This window comes from Pectinophora gossypiella, chromosome 5, assembly GCF_024362695.1.
Source record: "Pectinophora gossypiella chromosome 5, ilPecGoss1.1, whole genome shotgun sequence".
Taxonomy (NCBI): Eukaryota; Metazoa; Arthropoda; class Insecta; order Lepidoptera; family Gelechiidae; genus Pectinophora; species Pectinophora gossypiella.
Window position 1 is genome coordinate 3,899,718 of NC_065408.1, and position 18,876 is coordinate 3,918,593.

The window sequence follows — 18,876 nt, forward strand, 5'->3', positions numbered from 1 at the left end:
GTTATAGTGTCACGGGTTTGAAAGTCAGCTCGGGCTATAAACTACTGAATTCTATTTATGACTTTGAATTCATATTTGGATCATGGTTAATTTGGCGTCATGTGATTTCCAGGATTTATGCCCGGTTAATGGCAACACTCTGGCGAGGAGTGGGTACTAATATGTATACACTTTGAAACCATGTCACATTAACTTTTTTGCAAATGAAACCGTAAGTCCCATTGAATGTGAAATATGATAAGTGCGACAAGGTTCTAAAGTGGGTACATGATATTGCTCATGACTGGACACCTCCGCCTACCTCTTCGGTAATACAGGTATGATGTTATGTTATGTGTTTTCTTTTTTACAAGTAAACAAATGATTGAACCTGGAACTTGATAGAGGGCAGCAGTAACTGTCAGTACTATTCAGAGGTGGAGGACAGGAGTCCTAGTACGGCTTTGAAATTGACTTCTCTGGGCGCCATCCCACTCGCGTCAGACAGAGTACTGCGGGGCGGAAGGCAAGAGGGAAACCACTGCCGTATTTTTCCCTAAAAAAGTAACATACTACGCTACACCGACAAGAGTGTGGTTAAATTTGTGATGATGAAGCAAACGATATACCTTTATACTAGATAATACTAAAATTTAAGAATCTATTCAATATTCTTTATTTGCATACTAGGATGGTGTACAAGTTGGTAAGTTACATAATTAATTTCACATCACAGAACCTTTCGGGCACAATAAAACAGAAGTTTTAAAGAGAGAAAGAAGCTTTTCAAATTGTAACAGATATTAACTAGTGCTGTAGTAACATTTATTAAAAAATATTTTTGTTTAATAAAGAGTTTGTCACTTTTTTAGGCAGTTTATTATAAATTTTGATGGATATCGCATAATTCTATGCAAGAATAATGTATGTACTTAATGTATGATTTAATTTATGTTTACATACCCACACAAGTCTGTGATTAAAGTACAATAAAAATAATGTTACGACCTATTATTTGATTTGATTATCCTGGTATAATGTAATGTCTGTAGTGTGTAGAAACGAAGATTTGCAATTGCAGCTATAAACATTGCTAACATTGTAACAGCAGCAATTTTATAATTGCTAGACCGCGTTGCAATATAAGTCGACTAACAAAAGAGCATCGCGGAAACAAAACAATTTGTTTAGACCTCAAATTCCATTTCACTGTTGAGACAGATCAATACGTGCTCTACGCCTTCAAAGTCTTTGAAATCAAATAATAATAAAAAAATAAATTAGAATATAGAATTGGTATAACTTTGTTGAATATAATTAATATAAGGAGCGGGAAAATAAAACAGCGCCAATCAATCAATCAATCAATAATACTTTATTGCACAACAACAAAACAAAAGACATAAACATACGAATAAAACATAAGCACAATAGGCGGCCTTATTGCTAAACAGCAATTTCTGCCAGGCAACCTTAGGATGAAAGAAGATTATTCATTGGAGCACGGGCTGGTGCAATAAACATATAATGATACCAACATAACAAAAAAAAGAATAATAAATAATATAATACTTAGCGTCGTTCGTCGTTACTCCATTTTGTCTCTATATTTTTTTAAATTTAAAGATGGCGCTTGTCTATGACATGCTGCTACCACCTAGGTGTCCTACAGCAAGAATCAGGGTCTGAATTCCAGACCTGGAATTGTTACAAATTAGTTACAACAAATCAAATCAAATATACTACATTGCACAGAACTAAATTTCAACAATCAGACAAATCAGTCTTTCCCAGCTACGTTCCCCAAAAAATATACAAATGGCGCTGTTGAGATTTAACGTGTACTATTTTCTCATTACTTGGGTACAAATTATAAAATACAATGTAATAGCAGAAACATTATATAATTTTTTTTTACCACTGTAAAGAAATTGCTGCTTAGCAAATAACGCCGCCAGATTGTACTGTGTCTTTCGTGTATGTTTTGTGTACAACTTGTTTTCTTTGTGTGCAATAAAGTATATTTGTATTGTTTTGTAAAATAGTTGTTGCTTGATATTTGGATCACATTATGTATAGAATTATGTTGCTACTCGTACCTATATTGTTTGTATTTAATTTGACCAGAATAAAATAGTTAAAAGTGACAATATTTGAAAGATCTAATGATAGTGATGAGATCTGATGATAATGTGACAAACTAAAAGCCTGACCACGCCGCCTATCAAATACGAAGATTCTACTATCGGCGAAACAACTACAACAAATTTTTGGGAGTTCATTTAGATAGTAAGATGAATTGGCGTTCTCAAACAGATTTCTTATGCAACAAATTAAGTAAATTCTCTTATGCTCTTTACCAGCTGCGTAAGGTGGTGAACCGTGATGCTGTTTTAGTGTCATATCACGCACATGTGGCGTCTAATCTACGGTACGGAATTATGTTTTGGGGAAATTCCAGTGGTATTCAGAATGTTTTAAAAGCCCAAAAAAGATGCATTCGTGCAATATGTCGACTGCGTAGAACTGACAGTTGTAGACCTTACTTTAAGGAACTAAGGATAATGACAGTAACTGCAATGTATATATACGAAACGACTATTTTCACACGTAAAAATCCTCATTTTTTTACTTTTTATGAGCGTGCTCGTCGATGTGACATGTTAAAATCTGTGAGGACCCGAACAGCATTATTTAGCAAAAGTGTTTTTGTTATGGCGCCACGTATATACAATCATCTGCCAAAACGTTTACGTGCCATAAGTGACCTGAATTCATTTAAATTTAAATTACAAGCATTTCTGATTAATAATATATTTTATAATATTAGGGAATTTTTTGATGGAAAGTGGAATTAGATTTAGGTGCACCATTGTGCAAGTTTTTTTAAGTTATTAGCATTTGTATTTTTATTTGACATACAATTTTCTAATGTTTATATTGAAAATACATTTCATTACAATATATTTGTTAATTTTCTATTTTGATTATATTGAATGCTATTGTAATTTATTTAATAATTTTATTTGTAATTTAATAATCTGTTATGTTTTAAATTCGTATACCGAAAGGTGCGACATAGTGCGACATATATTATATTGTAACAACTCTTTTACCTATGTTGACGAATAAATGAATTTGAATTTGAATTTGAATTTGAATGTAGGTCGATAGCGATAAGCGCCGAATAAAGAAAGTCGTCGACCACGCCGGCGGTTGGTATCGTGGCCCTGAAGTGGTTGGCCGCCTCTATGGCTAGAGTAATCGGGTCATCAGGATCGTTTGTAACGTCAACTGATCATCACATCACTTATTTAAGAGCCACGCTCTTATCGGTGTAGCATTCTCCATTTTTGTCTATCAAAAGATAATTCCTTCACTTCCTTATAAGACACGACGTTCGCTTGCTTTTTAATCTGTTCCATGTAAGCTCTTTTTGGTCTTCCTCTTCCTCTCTTTCCTTGTAGCTTCCCTTCTATGAAGTTTTTAATAAATTCGTCGTGTCTTATTAAGTGTTCAATCATCTTGTTTCTTCTGTCCTCAATAACTCTCAATATTTGTCTCAATATTTGGTCAACTTATGTAAATCCTATACATTTTTATCAGCGTTACTGTCGATTGTCATAATTCTTTGCAATTTGCCTAAGGACCCAGGTCGGCAGGATTGTGAGATATTATATTACGTGGTTCGAGTATGTACTCATACTCAGCGCTCGAACCACGTACTAACATTAGAAGAAAACATATTGAAAAAACTCCACTGAAGCCATATAATTTGTTTGGGATTTTTCATTCCGCCTTGAATTAGTGACGAATCATTACACGTCATAATTATGGAAATAACTTTAAAACGGATAGTACAAATTACAGGGTTTCATACCAGTTCTTCCATTGATCACAACATAATCAAAAAAAAATTAACACGTGTAGAACGGATGACGTATTCAGTGCCATGCAAGATGTTGCCACAGAAACGCTTAATAAATCATCGCTTCTTCTTCTATCGTGTGGGTTGTGAGGTGGAGTACCAACCTCATCAACCCTGGTGTCAGGTTTACTATTGAGCCGCCAAAGGCCCATGTAACGACTATTTACTTACATCAGTAAGTATAGTAACCGGGACCGACGGCTTAATGTGCCCTCCGAAGCATGAGTCATCTTACTTTCGGACAATCAGGTGATCAGCCTGTAATTTCCTAACCAAACTAGGGACCACAAAGTAATTTTTGTGATATGTCCCCACTGGGAATCAAACCCAGGATCTCCGGATCGTAAACCGCTCAACCACTGGACCACGGAGGTCGTTAAATAAATCATCTGATCAAGATGTAAAGGCCTATTATGATGACACCAGGGTTGATGAGGCTGGTATTCCACCTCACAACCTACACGATAAGAAGATGATGAGTGAGTGTTAGTGTGTCTCTTCTTGCAATGCATTTTTGACCCGACTGCGGCGAAGAAAAAAGGAGAGTCATGGGGAGGGAGGGGCTATGTATGTATGTACGTAATATGTGTACGTGATGTGTGTGTGTGTGTATGTATGTGTGTGTATTTATATGTGATCTCTTTTGAGAAAAAGGAAGAAGACGCTTTCCGAGTTGGCGAAGTATTTAATTGACAATTACAAAAGTAAACATAAATAAGAAACATTTTTTTACGTATGATTGAAGTGTATTCATATAATATACATATATAAACTCACGCCTATTTACTATCGAAGTAAGCACAGACTATGTAAAATTCCACATGCTTCGATCCTGACACAGTTCTCTTGCTTCCTCCACATTCATCGTAGTAGCATCGTAGAGTAGATCGTACTAAACCGTCATAGAAGAAGTGAATATTCAATATCGAATAGAAACTGGCACTATGATTTAGATATTTTTTGTTGAGTCACAACATGTAGGTATGTTTTAGAAAAAAATGTGAGATATTTTTTTAATCCTTGCGGTTGCCAGGATAGGGGCAAATAAATCTACGTAATGTTTTTTATTTTAATTCTGACTAATAGTTTTAAAAGTAAAAAAAAAACTGTCCTAAGAAAAACAAACTAATGTTTTTCTTAGTTTGTGGGTTTTTTGTTTATGGTTACAACTATACGATTCGGAAAATTGTCGTATAAATGACATATATTGCGGTTAAAGAAATAAAAAAATGTAAGAATTTTCATAGCTAGTGGGATTCCCATAATCTCGATAGATATAAATAATGAATAATTAATACGTCTCTATCGTAATGTGACAAACAAAATACACATACTTAATAGACTTATAGATCGTAATCCCTAATAGGATGGGCAGAGCCACAATTAACGGAAGGTAACTAAGAGCCACTTTTGATACGCAGTCGTAGGACTCTATGTGTGAGCACGTACTATGCCTTCCATTTAAGAGAACATTCTCTAAAACATTTCCAAGTCCAACTAACTCATACATACATAAACTCACGCCTATTTCCCACCGGGGTAAGCAGAGACTGTAGAATTCCATTTGCTCCACATTAATCAATCGCTTCATACACGCACGCCGGTTCAGAGTAGATCATATTAAACTTTTTCTAAGGACATCTCCAATTTGGTCAATGTAAGTCCTTCTAGGTTTTCCTCTGCCAGCCCTACCATCAACTTTCGTTTTATACACCGCTTTTGCAATTCTATTATCCTTCATCCGCTCTACGTGTCCAACCCAACCTAACATTCCCTTCTCAATCTTAGTCACTATATCGTCTTTTACACATCTCTGTCTTATCACACTGTTTCTCACTCTATCATTCAACTTGACACCGCAGATGCTACGCAAAGACCTCATTTCTACGGCATTGATCCTACTTTCATGCTTCTTCTGCCATACCCAACATTCACTACCGTACTTCAGCCAACTAAAGCTGTAGCTAAGAGAGACGGTTTTTTATTCTTTGAGTGAGCTATTCTATCCTAATAACAGTATGTAAATTCGATGTGAAAATTAGTTAACTAGCTAATTTAGAGTAAGATTTACATACATACATGAAATCTTACTCCAATACAGCCTTCGTGGTCTAGTGGGTCCGGGTTCCAATCCCGATAGGGACATTGTCGTAATCACCGTGCGAGACTGTCCTTTGTTTTATAAGGACTTTACAGGCTTGAATCACTTGATTGTCTGAAAAAGAAAGATGATTCCGTACTTCGGAGAGCACGTCAAGCCGTTGGGTCCCGGCTATTAGCCGTAAAAACACCTCCACCAACCCGCAATGATGCAGCGTGGTAGAGTATGCTCCATACCACCTCCGGTTGATTGAGGGGATATTATGTAAATCTTGACCTAAGGTTGTGTACTTATGTATAAACGAATACTGAAGAGGATGATTCAGATCATATTTTTTATTATTTCTAATTCTATACTTTAATCATCACATAAAGATTTTGTTACGATGTCACTAACATCCTGTTTACATCAGTCCTACGGCTATATTTAAGTCTCATGTAAGTCTTGACCTAAGGTAGTGTACGTATATAATTATATATAATATTCTTTGACGAAACTTATAGATTTAGCGCGTAATGTTTCTAAGTCTATGACGAAACTTAACACTTACACAGCTGATACTGATAAATACTGAACAGGAAAAATAATATAATTATTCAAAACACGTGATAGTAGTTATAAAGATGAGCGTAATCCCCATCTCAACCGGATATTTACTGTTAATGGTGATATCTTATTTAACGGCCTCCGTGGTCCAGTGGTAGAGCATTGGGCTCATTTTACGGAGGCCCCGGTTCCGAATCCCAGTAGGGACATATCACAAAAATCACTTTGTGATCCCTAGTTTGGTTAGGACATTACAGGCTGATCACCTGATTGTCAGAAAGTAAGATGATCCGTGTTTCAGAAGACACGTTAAGCCGTTGGTTCCGGTTACTTATTACTGATTTAAGTATGTTGTCTTGAATCCAGCACAGGCGATCTGAAAAAACAACGGGATAATGCTAGGGAGATGTTGATGAGGGTTCAGCGAATTGTCTTCTGATTACTTGTGGCTCTGCTCCGCACTAGGTTTTGCGGGCTTAAGTTTATTCATGTATTCGTATGTTTGTTAGATACGAAGCAGAAATACAAAAACATAGTAAAGATTTATTTCGTTAATCGTCACGGAAACAAAACCATAGAAGCAAAGGTCAACATTGTAACTAAGATCAATACAATATAATCTTATGAATTTTAATGACTATATCGCCAAAACTACGCGTCTTTTTCATATATCCTGTATTTAATAACACGCTTAATTGTTTTTAAGGTAGGGAACGAAAAACTTTGACTTTGTACTATATGTAGAACTGCGCGTGACAGGGCTGGATTAGCTATGGAATGTGACAGCCTTTTACTATGTATAAGTAAGTAGTTTTTCTTTCGTGGTAGTCCAGTTGGTAGAACGCTTGCCTCTCACTTTGAGGTCGCAGGTTCGAATCCAGCACAGGCCTAAACCAAAGATTGCCGAATTTGTTTTCGAATTCATGTTTCCAATGACCAATGACTGATCACGTGCTCAGCGGTGAAGAAAAACATCGTGAGGAAACCCACATTCCCGAGAAATGCATTTTCAAATGTGACTTAACCTGTATTGGGCTGGTTTTCCCTTCGCGGGTTGGAAGGTGAGATAAGAGAAGTGCTATCGGCCCGATAGTGGTATCAGCTGAGATAGGGAAATCAGAAATCAGAATCAGAATCATTTATTCAACGTAATTATCATGGATAAACTCGTTGAAGGTCAATGTAACATTTTTGAATTTACGTCATTTCACAAGGTGTTACGGCTGAGGAGAAGAAATGAGAAGAAACTGCAACAGCAACAGATCTTTTAAATCAATGCGGGTATACATAATGCGGGCAGAGAATACAACAACCATCTTAAAGAGCAAAAACTTGCGCTGAGCTATGACCGTTTTGCGCTACTGTAGCACCCATGCATACCTGGCGTGTTCAATACAGAGCTACGTCTTTGCTGATGAGCTGTATCTAATCTTCTACGTTTTTGTATGTATGTGTGTCTGTTGACTAAAACAATGTTTTTATCTATCTATCTGATCTATTTATCATCTTGTCGATGATTGGCCGTCTCTATGGCTTGGGTGATGCGGCTAAGGCCTATACTGTATAATAATCACGGCATCTGTGACCCAGTGGTTAAGTGTTGGGCTCACGATCCGGAGGTCCCGGGTTCGAATCCCGGTGGGGACATATCACAAAAATCACTTTTTGATCCCCAGTTTGGTTAGGACATTACAGGCTGATTAATCAAAAAGTAAGACGATCCGTGCTTCGGATGGCATGTTAAGCCGTTGGTCACGGTTACTACTTACTGATGTAAGTAAGTAGTCGTTACATGAGCCATGTCAGAGGCCTTTAGCGGCTCAATAATAGCCCTGATACCACGGTTGATGAGGTTGGTAATCCACCTCACAACCCACAAGGCAAAAAAAGAAGAACTATATAATATCTAAATGCGGCCCTGACCGCAGCAGTATTCGATTGTTAGGCTTCTTAATTTGACATTACACGTGTATTTATAATTGTTGTGCAGGCTATTGTCGTATGATTAATTGATTTTTTTGAAAGATTTTTTTAATTATTTTTTAATTGTAAGCCAACCGACACATCAGCGTATTTTATCTGGCCAAGTAGTTAAAATGCTATCTGCGGCAAATCTAAAATAAGTCACGTTAAAAAAACACCGCATTCAAATAAGTCTTTAGTGTGTATCACATTACAAACTGAATTATTTTTTTTATTTATGTATGTATAGTCATCATCATCAATTTAAGAGCCACGCTCTAGTCGGTGCAGCATTTTCCATGCCACTTTTTAGGGAAAAATAGGGCAGTGGTTTCCCTCTTGCCTTCCGCCCCGCAGTACTCTGTCTGACGCAAGTGGGATGTTGTACGTATAATACTTATACAAAAATGATTTTTCACTGCAATACAATACAATATTAGTTTTGATAACCAACCTTATACTAATAAACGCGAAAGTAACTATGTCTGTTTTAAAAAAAATTCCATGTTTTAATTCCAAAAAAATAACACGTGTTTCTATAGGTTATCTAATCGTATCATAAACTGCCTATATACATCCCACTGCTGGGCACAGGCCTCCCCAGAGCATACTCCACCACAGCAGGTTATGTAATTATATTTAAGATATAATTTGTGCCACAGATAAAAAATCAACAATTATTTAATTAAAATATCACAATAAATTACCGTCACATCCGTGAAATAATCGAGCTTAAATGTATCCAATTAAATATTATATCACCGAGTAATATCTAACTTGACAGAGTTCAACGTATCCTTAACTTTTTTCCTCTTTCGACAGGGCAATGTACCTTTAAATTATATGAAATGTCGTTGTACTTCCTCTAAATTTAAATATTAAAAAAAAATCACTGTGGTCCTGTGGTACATCGACTTTCAAATGGGTAGCGGGTTCGAAACTTGGTTAGCTTTACCATTATAGGCGGCGATACGGTTCACCACATTACACGTTGGTCTAACAGAAAGCTCGGCGAGGTGTGGGTACATAGTTCATCTTCCGATGGATGTACTCCTACCCCATTGGGATATAGTCTCGAGCTTATGTTATGTTATGTGAAAAAAAAAGTATTTTACAATATCAAATTTGTGGACCTATAAGATCATTTTGTACCTGTATTCTTACAAATAAAGAACTTTGAATTTGAATTTGAATTTGACCTCCCAGTAAGCAATTTAATATGCTCGTGTCGGGAGTGACCACGCTGCTTCCGAGGGTTATAATATTATTTATTTTTTTTCTTTAGGGATATAAGCAAAAATTTCGGCGTTTGACAAAGCACTGTTATTTGAGTAAGTATAGTAAAATTATGTCGTATTCTGTAGCAATATGGAAATAAGTATGCGCTTAGAAGCATTGTCTTTCATATATGACTGTTTTAGGTACACTCACGTCTAATACGGTGGATAGAGTTATCGCTATCGACCCGCTAGGGTCGATTAATTCTTTCAAATATTTTTGCTCTCAGACGACGCCCTGAGCCGAGATTCGCGCCCAACTGGGCACCCTCAGGCCTGTTGTCTTAAACGTTGTGCCGGGAAACTTCAGCGCTCCCCATTTAAGTCACGTCAAAAAAAAAAGGTGGTTAGAGCTAGTTTCTTGTTTTGCGTATTATTTTTTAGCAAGACCGATATTTAAGAAGCCATATTTCATAAAGGTCACGCTTCAAGTCTCGATAAATAAACGGGTTTTATAATTAATTCTGGGATTTATTTACATGACGTAAGCAGTTTATGGTAAACATATACCTTTAGATTATTTACGACTGCCATAACCATTTTTCGGGCAGTTGGATATTTTGAGCCAATGATGACGATGTTGTTATTAGATAAATATTTTGCAATTTTTTCTCACAAAAAAAAATGTTTTGTTTTGACGATGATATAGACGTCACAGAAGTCACTGTGGTCCTGTGTGTTACAGAAGTCACAGGAGACGCCGATTAGAACCCCGTTACGCGCCTGGCATCAATTCAAATTCAAACTGAAATAAATTTCGGTTTTTTTTTATATAAAAGAGCGTGACATAATGTCGCACTTAGGTACTGTTGAATTTTTCTTTAGACCGTTTTTTTGTTTAGACCTTTAGATCTGTTTTATTTAGTAATTATAATTTCATAATTTATCTTTGACCTAGGAAACTACCCAATTATGCGGGCTGGTAGATGATGATAATGAATTTATTAAATAATATGAAGTAAGTAAGTAATTATTAAATATTACCGAAATACCGCGACATAACGTGTTTTAAACGTGAGCAAGGTCTATTCTGTTTCAAGTTGACGGTAAAGTCGTTCCGAGAATTTTCAAAGTAGACATTTCACCGGGTTTTTGACCCTAGGAATTACCATAGAATATACGGTTTCAGAGGTAAAGAACCTTTAGTCACATTTGTCTATTATAAACGGTTAACAAAGGTAAGCTTTATTCTGCTAAGTACATAATTTGACATACTCGTATTTCAAGATCTAGTTAGTACAACTGCAAATTGTTTGTAATCTCTGTTTTTGCTTAGTACCTATGTACAAATAAATTAAAAATATGATTATGAGGTAAAATAAGATAAGATATTTATTACATTCCTGATGTTTTTACTGAGGTCCTAAAAGTAGAGAAAAGTACAAACACTCCAATAACTTAAAATTATACACAATGAAAATAGAAAACCAAGAATAAAAATAACAAAGATTAATTAAAAAAAATAAAATACGTACATTTACAGTAATCAGCATCTAAAAGATTCGGTAATTATAATTTATTTCAACAAATTGGTAAGTGGATAGGGGATTTCTTGATGTTTTGTTTGTATTTTTTTAACAGCCGTCGTTGTCTAGTAATAAAGCGTTGGTGTCACGATCTGGAAGATCCGGGTTCGATTTCCCGCTGAGGAAATTGCCGAATCCACTTTGTGAGACTATGTTTTGTTTGGTTAGGGACCATTATCGACGGCGATATGGCTACCACCAATCAGGTCGGTCTAACTACCGACCAGGTCAGGTCGGTAGCTCAGTGAGACGTATAGGCACCTCAGTAGACGTGAGCTTATGTTTTTCTCTCTACGAAATCCGTTATAAGGAGTACAGCTCATAATTTACAAATAATTCATTATAATATTTGAATCGTATCTTTCCGACCGATTGGCAATTTCAAAATGGAACGAACTTTATATTGTAACATTTGACGATCAAATATTTCTAATTAATATTTATGTTTAATATATTCTAATAGACTTTAAACTTTGTCTATGTATCATCATATTATACATATATATATCGTAAAACGAATATCCGTAACATTAGGGCTCTACCTCGCTAAGATTTATTCATAGTACAGTCCCTTAATTAACAACTTACAAATTATAGAAACCGTCAGTAACATACTTCAGAATCCCGACGCCGACCGCGCTGAAGATTTCCCTCATTCAGCGCTTATCGCTATCGGCCCACTAAGGTTTTCTTATCTTTCAAATATAATCTCCTCAGACGATAGTAACCGACGTCGGTGACTGTCGATGGCTGTCGATGACTGTCGATGGCTGTCGATGACTGTCGATGGCTGTCGAATGCTGGCGATTGCTGTCGATGACTGTCATAGAATGACTGGCGACGGCTGACGATGACTGTCGATGACTGGCGATGGCTGGCGATGACTGTCAATGACTGTCGATGACTATCAATGGCTATGGTCCGTTCGTGCTGATACTTATGATACGGAAGTATTTATGGCAGGCATTAGGTAGTTTATATACATAACTATTTACATAAACAGCGGATAAGACGTGTGTGTGGTCAAAAATTCGTGAGTTATTAAGAAAAACCACCGGTTTTAGTAGGTTGGTTATGATGTTACGTGCCTTTTATTTGGTTTTACGCAAATGTAAGATGGTACGACTTAATTGCCATAAGTAAAAAAAAAATAACAGAGGTTTTAAACACCAAGAAGTGTAGTCAGTTTTAAAGACTCACGCACTTTATAAGGTAGTAAACTAGAAAATATAAAAATTTTCAAATAGTATTTCATAATATTAAAAAAATGCTCATTATCAGCTCAGCTCAGTATTTCTAATGAGCAATTTTTTCCGAGATTTATTTATTGTACTTACAAAGATCGTTAAGAAGATCATCAGACTGATCAAAGCGACAGACACGTCTGGAAGCTAAGTAAATAAAAAAGTATATTAAGTCGGCAAGCCATAAAATAACACTACTTACTTAGAAGTAATTAAATGACCTAATAATTATAATACTTAATGCCGAAACGGCTTGAGCTCAGCAAATGTCACAGCCTAGCTGTAGCTTGACTATGAAGCTGATTTTGATATCGAAGTCAATCTGCATATATGAAGCCACGAACCATCACGATCATAAGTACAGTCACGAGCAATATAATGTACCCACTTTAGGACTCTGTCGCACTAACATATTTGACATTTAGTGAGAATTACAGTTCAATTTGTCAAAAAAGTTAATGTGACATGGTGCCAGAGTGTATACATGTTAATGCTCGTGACCATACGTGTCTTTACTATTAAATTTCAAAGATCACACCGAAGACTTGACGTTGCAAAGCACGATAAGGTCTTAGAAGGGCAGAGATCATATTGCTGACATATCCTTCCAGGCAAATTAATGCAGGGTTTCGCAACTGTTTGCTTGTCCTCCGTTAACTGCTCACGATCTTAGAATCATCGACAAGAATCAAGGGGGAGACAGGTCTTAATCAAACACGATCTAGTATTAAGATTCTAGTAATGATACTAACAGTATCTGTGTTCTAGTGGATAGAGCGTTAGGCTCACAATCTGGAGGTCTGGGTTCGATTTCCGATGGGGACATTGAAGAAATCACTTTGTGAGACTGTCCTTTGTTTGGTAAGGACTTTACAGGCTATAATCACCTGATTGTCTGAAAAAATAAGTTGATTCCGTGCTTCGGAGGGCACGTTAAGCCGTTGGTCCCGGCTATTAGCCGTAAAAACACCTCCACCAACCCGCAGTGGAGCAGCGTGGTGGAGTATGCTCCATACCCTCTCCGGTTGATTGAGGGGAGGCCAGTACCCAGCAGTGAAACATATACATGAAACATATACATACATACATAATACATATACATAAATATATACATACGGTATGTATAAAATGATACTAACACGGTTGGCTCGACCATTATATGTATAGACGGCGATACGGCTCACCATCTATCATGTTGGTCTAACAGAAAGCGCGGGGAGGTGTGGGTACTTAGTTCATATTCCGATCGATATATCTCCGCGAGCTTATGTTATGTTTGTTAATTGGAAAAAAGTTGGCCTCTCACTAAAAAGTCGCAGGTTCGATTCTCAGCACAGGATTAAACCAAAAATTTTAGTTTATTTTCCAAGTTTACGTTTGGATCATAATTAACACGTGCTCAGCGGTGAAGGAAGTCATCGTGAGAAAACCCACATTCCCGAGAAATGCGTGTCGAAGGTAAGTAACCTAATCTGTCCTGGGATGGTTTTCCTTACGCGAGTTGGAAGGTCAGACAGGCAGTCGGTTTTATAAAAACCGGACCTGTTTAGTCTTCAGGATAGTAAAGCGGACCTCGTGAAGCGAGACGATGCTAGGAGAGCAGCAATGATAGCCGAATATATTGATAGACCATGAAGAAATCCTTGGGTGGCGGTGCGGTGAATTATATTTTCAAAATAAAACAGTAGCGTCTTGTTCTTGTGTTGTATAGAGAGAAAAACGAAAGTTCTGCGAATGAATGTAATTATTAAATATTTCCATATTTAAAGAACGTAAATATACTTATAATAATTATGTGTTTTCAACATAACGCCATCTCCCTAATTAGGTGCGAAGAGCCCCTAAAACAATTTGTAGCCAGAAGACAGCTTCGAATGATGGAATTCTATTTACTTCCAGAATAAACACGTTATAATAATCACAAACTAGTCATACAAAACAATTAATAATATACCTCCTGTAAAGGGTCAACAGCCAGTTAGAACGAACCTAACAGAACAAGTAAAGACTTAAGCCGAAATAATAATCTCACGTGCGAATCTCTTCGTGGTTTCCGTATCTAATGAAGCGATCTGTGTCCTCCCATCCAGGGTCATTTAAATTTAATATTTTGCACGTATTTCTTACCTAGAAATAACATACATCAGAAGTAAAAAAATCTACTCAAGTTCTGTGCTAATAACTGTTTACGGACCGGCAGGCGGATCCAACTTTTATGCTTTTGGGCGTTTCAACAGGTCGCATAGATAGAATTGCAGTGGCTATCCACGACCCAATTTATACCTTGAAAATTGCGGAACGCTCGATACAAACTTCCACCCCCCATTTTAGGGAAGTGAGGGGTTAGAAAGAGACAAAATATTGCCTATGTCAGTCTCCATTCCTTAAACTATATCCACTTAAAAAAAACATGTCAATACGTCGCTCCGTTTTGCCGTGAAAGACGGACAAACAAACACACACACACACACACACACACACACACTTTCCCGTTTAAATATTAGTATGGATAAGACATTAAGAACAAGTTCGACGGGTGGCTTCCTTTTTTTTTTTGAACATCCGAACGCCGAAACTCGAAAATTACCGGGTATCTTAATGGAAAAATAAAATTAAAAATATCGTGTATTGCCGCACTTAAAGTTGGCAACTCAGTAGGTAGAGGTTTTTCGTTAGAACCGGATTCTAACTACACATGGCCTGTCACATTGGACTGAGAATGTGGTGGTGCAATTCCGTCCGGTTAATGTTGCAAGACGCGAGCCTTTCTAGAAATACACATAAATTAACCGACAAGTGAGTACCTACAAAACCGCTTCTCGGATATCCTTACGTTATAACCGCTAATAATCGATAACGTTACTCAATAACGTTATGATTCGTCGTTACTAATGTAATCCAGGAAGCCTTTTGTGCATCCTTGCGTTGTCGGAAAACCAAACGCAGGTTTTCCGATTATCGCCGGTACTTACAAGGCCAAAGGCAAAGTTAGTTACGACGTTAATTTACCTACTAATTTACTAACGCGTTTAGCTGTTCATCTTCCCGGGCGTGTCGTAAAAACCGACAGAGGATTGTGTTCTTTCTGAAATGCTTAATAACCCGTCAACATATAGTTTATATTATTTTGACGAAACTTATTGTAACTTTGGCTCAGATGCCGTTGATTACTTGGCATTCAAAATTCAAATTCAAAATTCAAAAATATCGTTATTCAGTAGGTAATATAGATACACTTTGAATCGTCAATTTTTATATAACGAACGTCTCATCCGCCTAAAACTACTGCAGCATCTCACAACCTGTATAGCTGGGGAAAAGAAGCTGCAAGAAAGACCTCGGCACAGGGCCCTAGATGTTCTTTTAAAAAAAACATAAAATATTGGTATACAATTGAGTGATTTAGCTGCCTGACAGTTCTCAGACAGTTAATCCCATGCATATCATTGAGGGCAGAAATTTTAAGACAACAAGCCTGAGCGTGCCCAGTTGAGCGCGAACTTTAGCTCAGAGCGTCGTCTGAGAAGATTTATATTTGGAACAATTAATCGACCCTAGAGGGCACTGAATGAGCGAAGTCGTCGACCGCGCTACCGGATACTTCGTATCAAAAGTGGCTGCAAGCTGTTCTTTGATAACTTGTGACTCTTTTAACGTTATTAGTGATACATACATAGCTCACGTTATATCTAAATTGTGATAGTCAGAGGTTCATCTATCGCAAGATGTACTAAGTACCTACATCTAACCGAGCTTTCTGTTAGACCAACATGATAGGTGAGCCGTATCGCCGTCTATAATGTTTTAAATTAAATTATTTAACAAATTCCGTTCCGGGGTTGGGACCAGCGCTCCCCGATTGAGAAGCCAGTCGGTATACCACAGGACCACAGTGAGTCCTCTTCTTCTATCGTGTGAGTTGTGAGGTGGATTACCAACCTCATCAACCCTGGCGTCAGGGTTATTATTGAGCCGCCAAAGGCCCCTGACATGGCTCATGTAACGTCAAGAAAAAAAAGCTTAAAAAACATTTCTCTTCATTTATTTTAAATTTCGCGCGAAAACGGTTAGTCTCATTATATTTTTCCACATTTCAATTAGTGACGTCACATTTCAATAAACAAAGAAACTGTCAAACAGTATAACTTGAAACCTGACAGATAGTTTTTGTTTATTTTGTGAAATGTGACGTCATAGGAATTTCAATCATGGCCGTCCGTGTTTCAAGTATAAGTACATAGATGAAAATCGCATTTTTATTGTAAAAATAAATTATTTCAAAATAATCTTAATAAAAAAACTATTGGATAATTATTGTTAAATGATAGACTACCATATCTGACATATTTCATTTTTACTGAAAACTGTCAAGTAACCAATTGTACACACATATAATGGCTTAAAAACTTCTGATGAAGTAATTTAATAGCCCTAAAAGTCACAAAGGAAATCTACCAATTATCAAGTGTTTTTGTAAGTTTACAAATAATAAAAAACAAGTGTATAAAATGTTGAAACTGCAAACAATGTTGGCATACTTTGTAACTGATAAAGTAGACATTCCCTTATAAACGACTACAATAGAAGATTCTAGAAAACGACAAAATTGTTAAGAAATCGATTGTGACATTTATAGTTCGTTAAGTAGCTTCCTTAATTTGACGGCTGACAGAAAAATACATTTTCTTTGGAGCTTGGTCAAGTAGCATACGATTATGAAAATATATTTTTATTGTTAATTTGCCGTATTGGGTATTGACTATTTGGCCGGAAATTATAAATGTTTTCACAGGTTTTCAAGGGATTCACAGAAGGTGACATATCAATCTCAGGGTGGTATTAATAAACTAATCTCAGCTTCGAGACTGCCCTCAAGATCATGTCAATGTGACAGTTCTTATATAAAAACAGGGACTTGAGCATGATTTTGAGGGCAATTTCAGCTGAGATTAGTTTATTAATACCACACTCATATGTTTTTATCACTGTCACTTTCGATTGTCATAATTGTTTCCAACTTAGCTAACCCCCTAACATGACGTTTCGCACTTATCTTTCTATACTGCTGTCAAATTAATAAGGATACATTAATACTCGTATAACGTCTAATTTACGGTGATTCATAAAAATCCATTTCCACTTGATATTAACTCAGAATCATGCTATGAATCATTCCTTAGTATTCGTTACGATGTCACTAACACCCTGTATACTATATACCTCTGCCTACCTCTTTGGGGTTACAGGCGTGATACTATGTTTAATGAGTTTTAATAATTCTATAACATAACTCCGTATATGTAGTATTACTATAACCTTGTCGCTACCTTAAGACACGTTTCCTGGAGTATGGTGTTCGAAATCACGTTGGCGACCTTATGTAGGAACAAAAAATGCAAGTACATACAGCCTTGTAATGAGTCCCTCTATCATTAAAAAGTAATGAAGGCATAGGATCTGATGTAAGAAAAATACAAAAAGATGATTTTGACTAATACGACTGCAATGTTAAACTATTATATTAGAATTTAAAACTTGTCATTTGTATTTAGAAAACAGAATAGATAACCTTGAATAATGCTCAAAATTAAAAAAAAATATATTTTTTTTTATTATTTTTTTCTGTGTAAGTACTTATTGATTTCCGTGTGGTTTCTATCCTGTGTTAAATGTAATGTACCTGTCTGTCTGTGTCTGTGGTGTCCGGAAGTAATAAATGTTTCTTTCTTTCTTTCAAAAATAGTGCAGTCAATACTTATTTTACTAATAAGATTTTAAAAATCATAAACGAATTCCTAAACGCACACAGTCTTATTAAGAGCACCAACGAAACCTGCCAGAGCATATCAATTTTGGCAAACAACCTTCGAAATTCAAGGCCGTTGCAAAATTGACCTGACAAATTACTTTCTAACCCACCTCTCATATGTCAGTAGTCCAAGTTTAGGTGCAACCGAATTCCGAAGATCCACTTGATCCGCAGTAGGTCAATGTCATACTTACACGCATTCATAATTTTCGCGTGCAAAATGCTCACGCGTGTTGACATTACGACACGCAATAATCGCTCTGCTTTTGAAACGTCAATGTTTACACGCATATTCTTGAGCGTACATGGCGTATTGTGTGGAAATGTTTTGGTAATTAACAACACACACAAATAGTGTTGATAGGAGATGCGTGTCTGAGAATCGACTTGAAATTAATGTAGGGAAAGTCCCCTAAGAGCAAACCCGGGAAATTAAGTAGGTATATTTCATACACTTATTTATAACCTTAATAGGAATTGATAAGGCATAACAGTTTAAACATT

The 18,876-nt window shown here is 36.5% G+C and overlaps 1 protein-coding gene across 2 annotated transcripts in view; it reads left to right on the top strand.

Moving 5' to 3' along the window:
- LOC126366651 (elongation of very long chain fatty acids protein-like) overlaps positions 1–18,876 on the top strand; it is a 61,710-nt gene that overhangs the window by 12,487 nt on the left and 30,347 nt on the right. Inside the window, exon 1 of one of the 2 annotated variants that reach the window (XM_050009848.1) lies at positions 13,754–14,021. The exons of the other annotated variant lie outside the window; for it this stretch is intronic. Coding sequence (XP_049865805.1) covers positions 14,009–14,021 — 13 coding nt within the window. The 5' untranslated portion in view covers positions 13,754–14,008. Of the gene's footprint in view, positions 1–13,753; positions 14,022–18,876 lie in introns of those variants that run through there. 2 annotated transcript variants of the gene reach the window in all.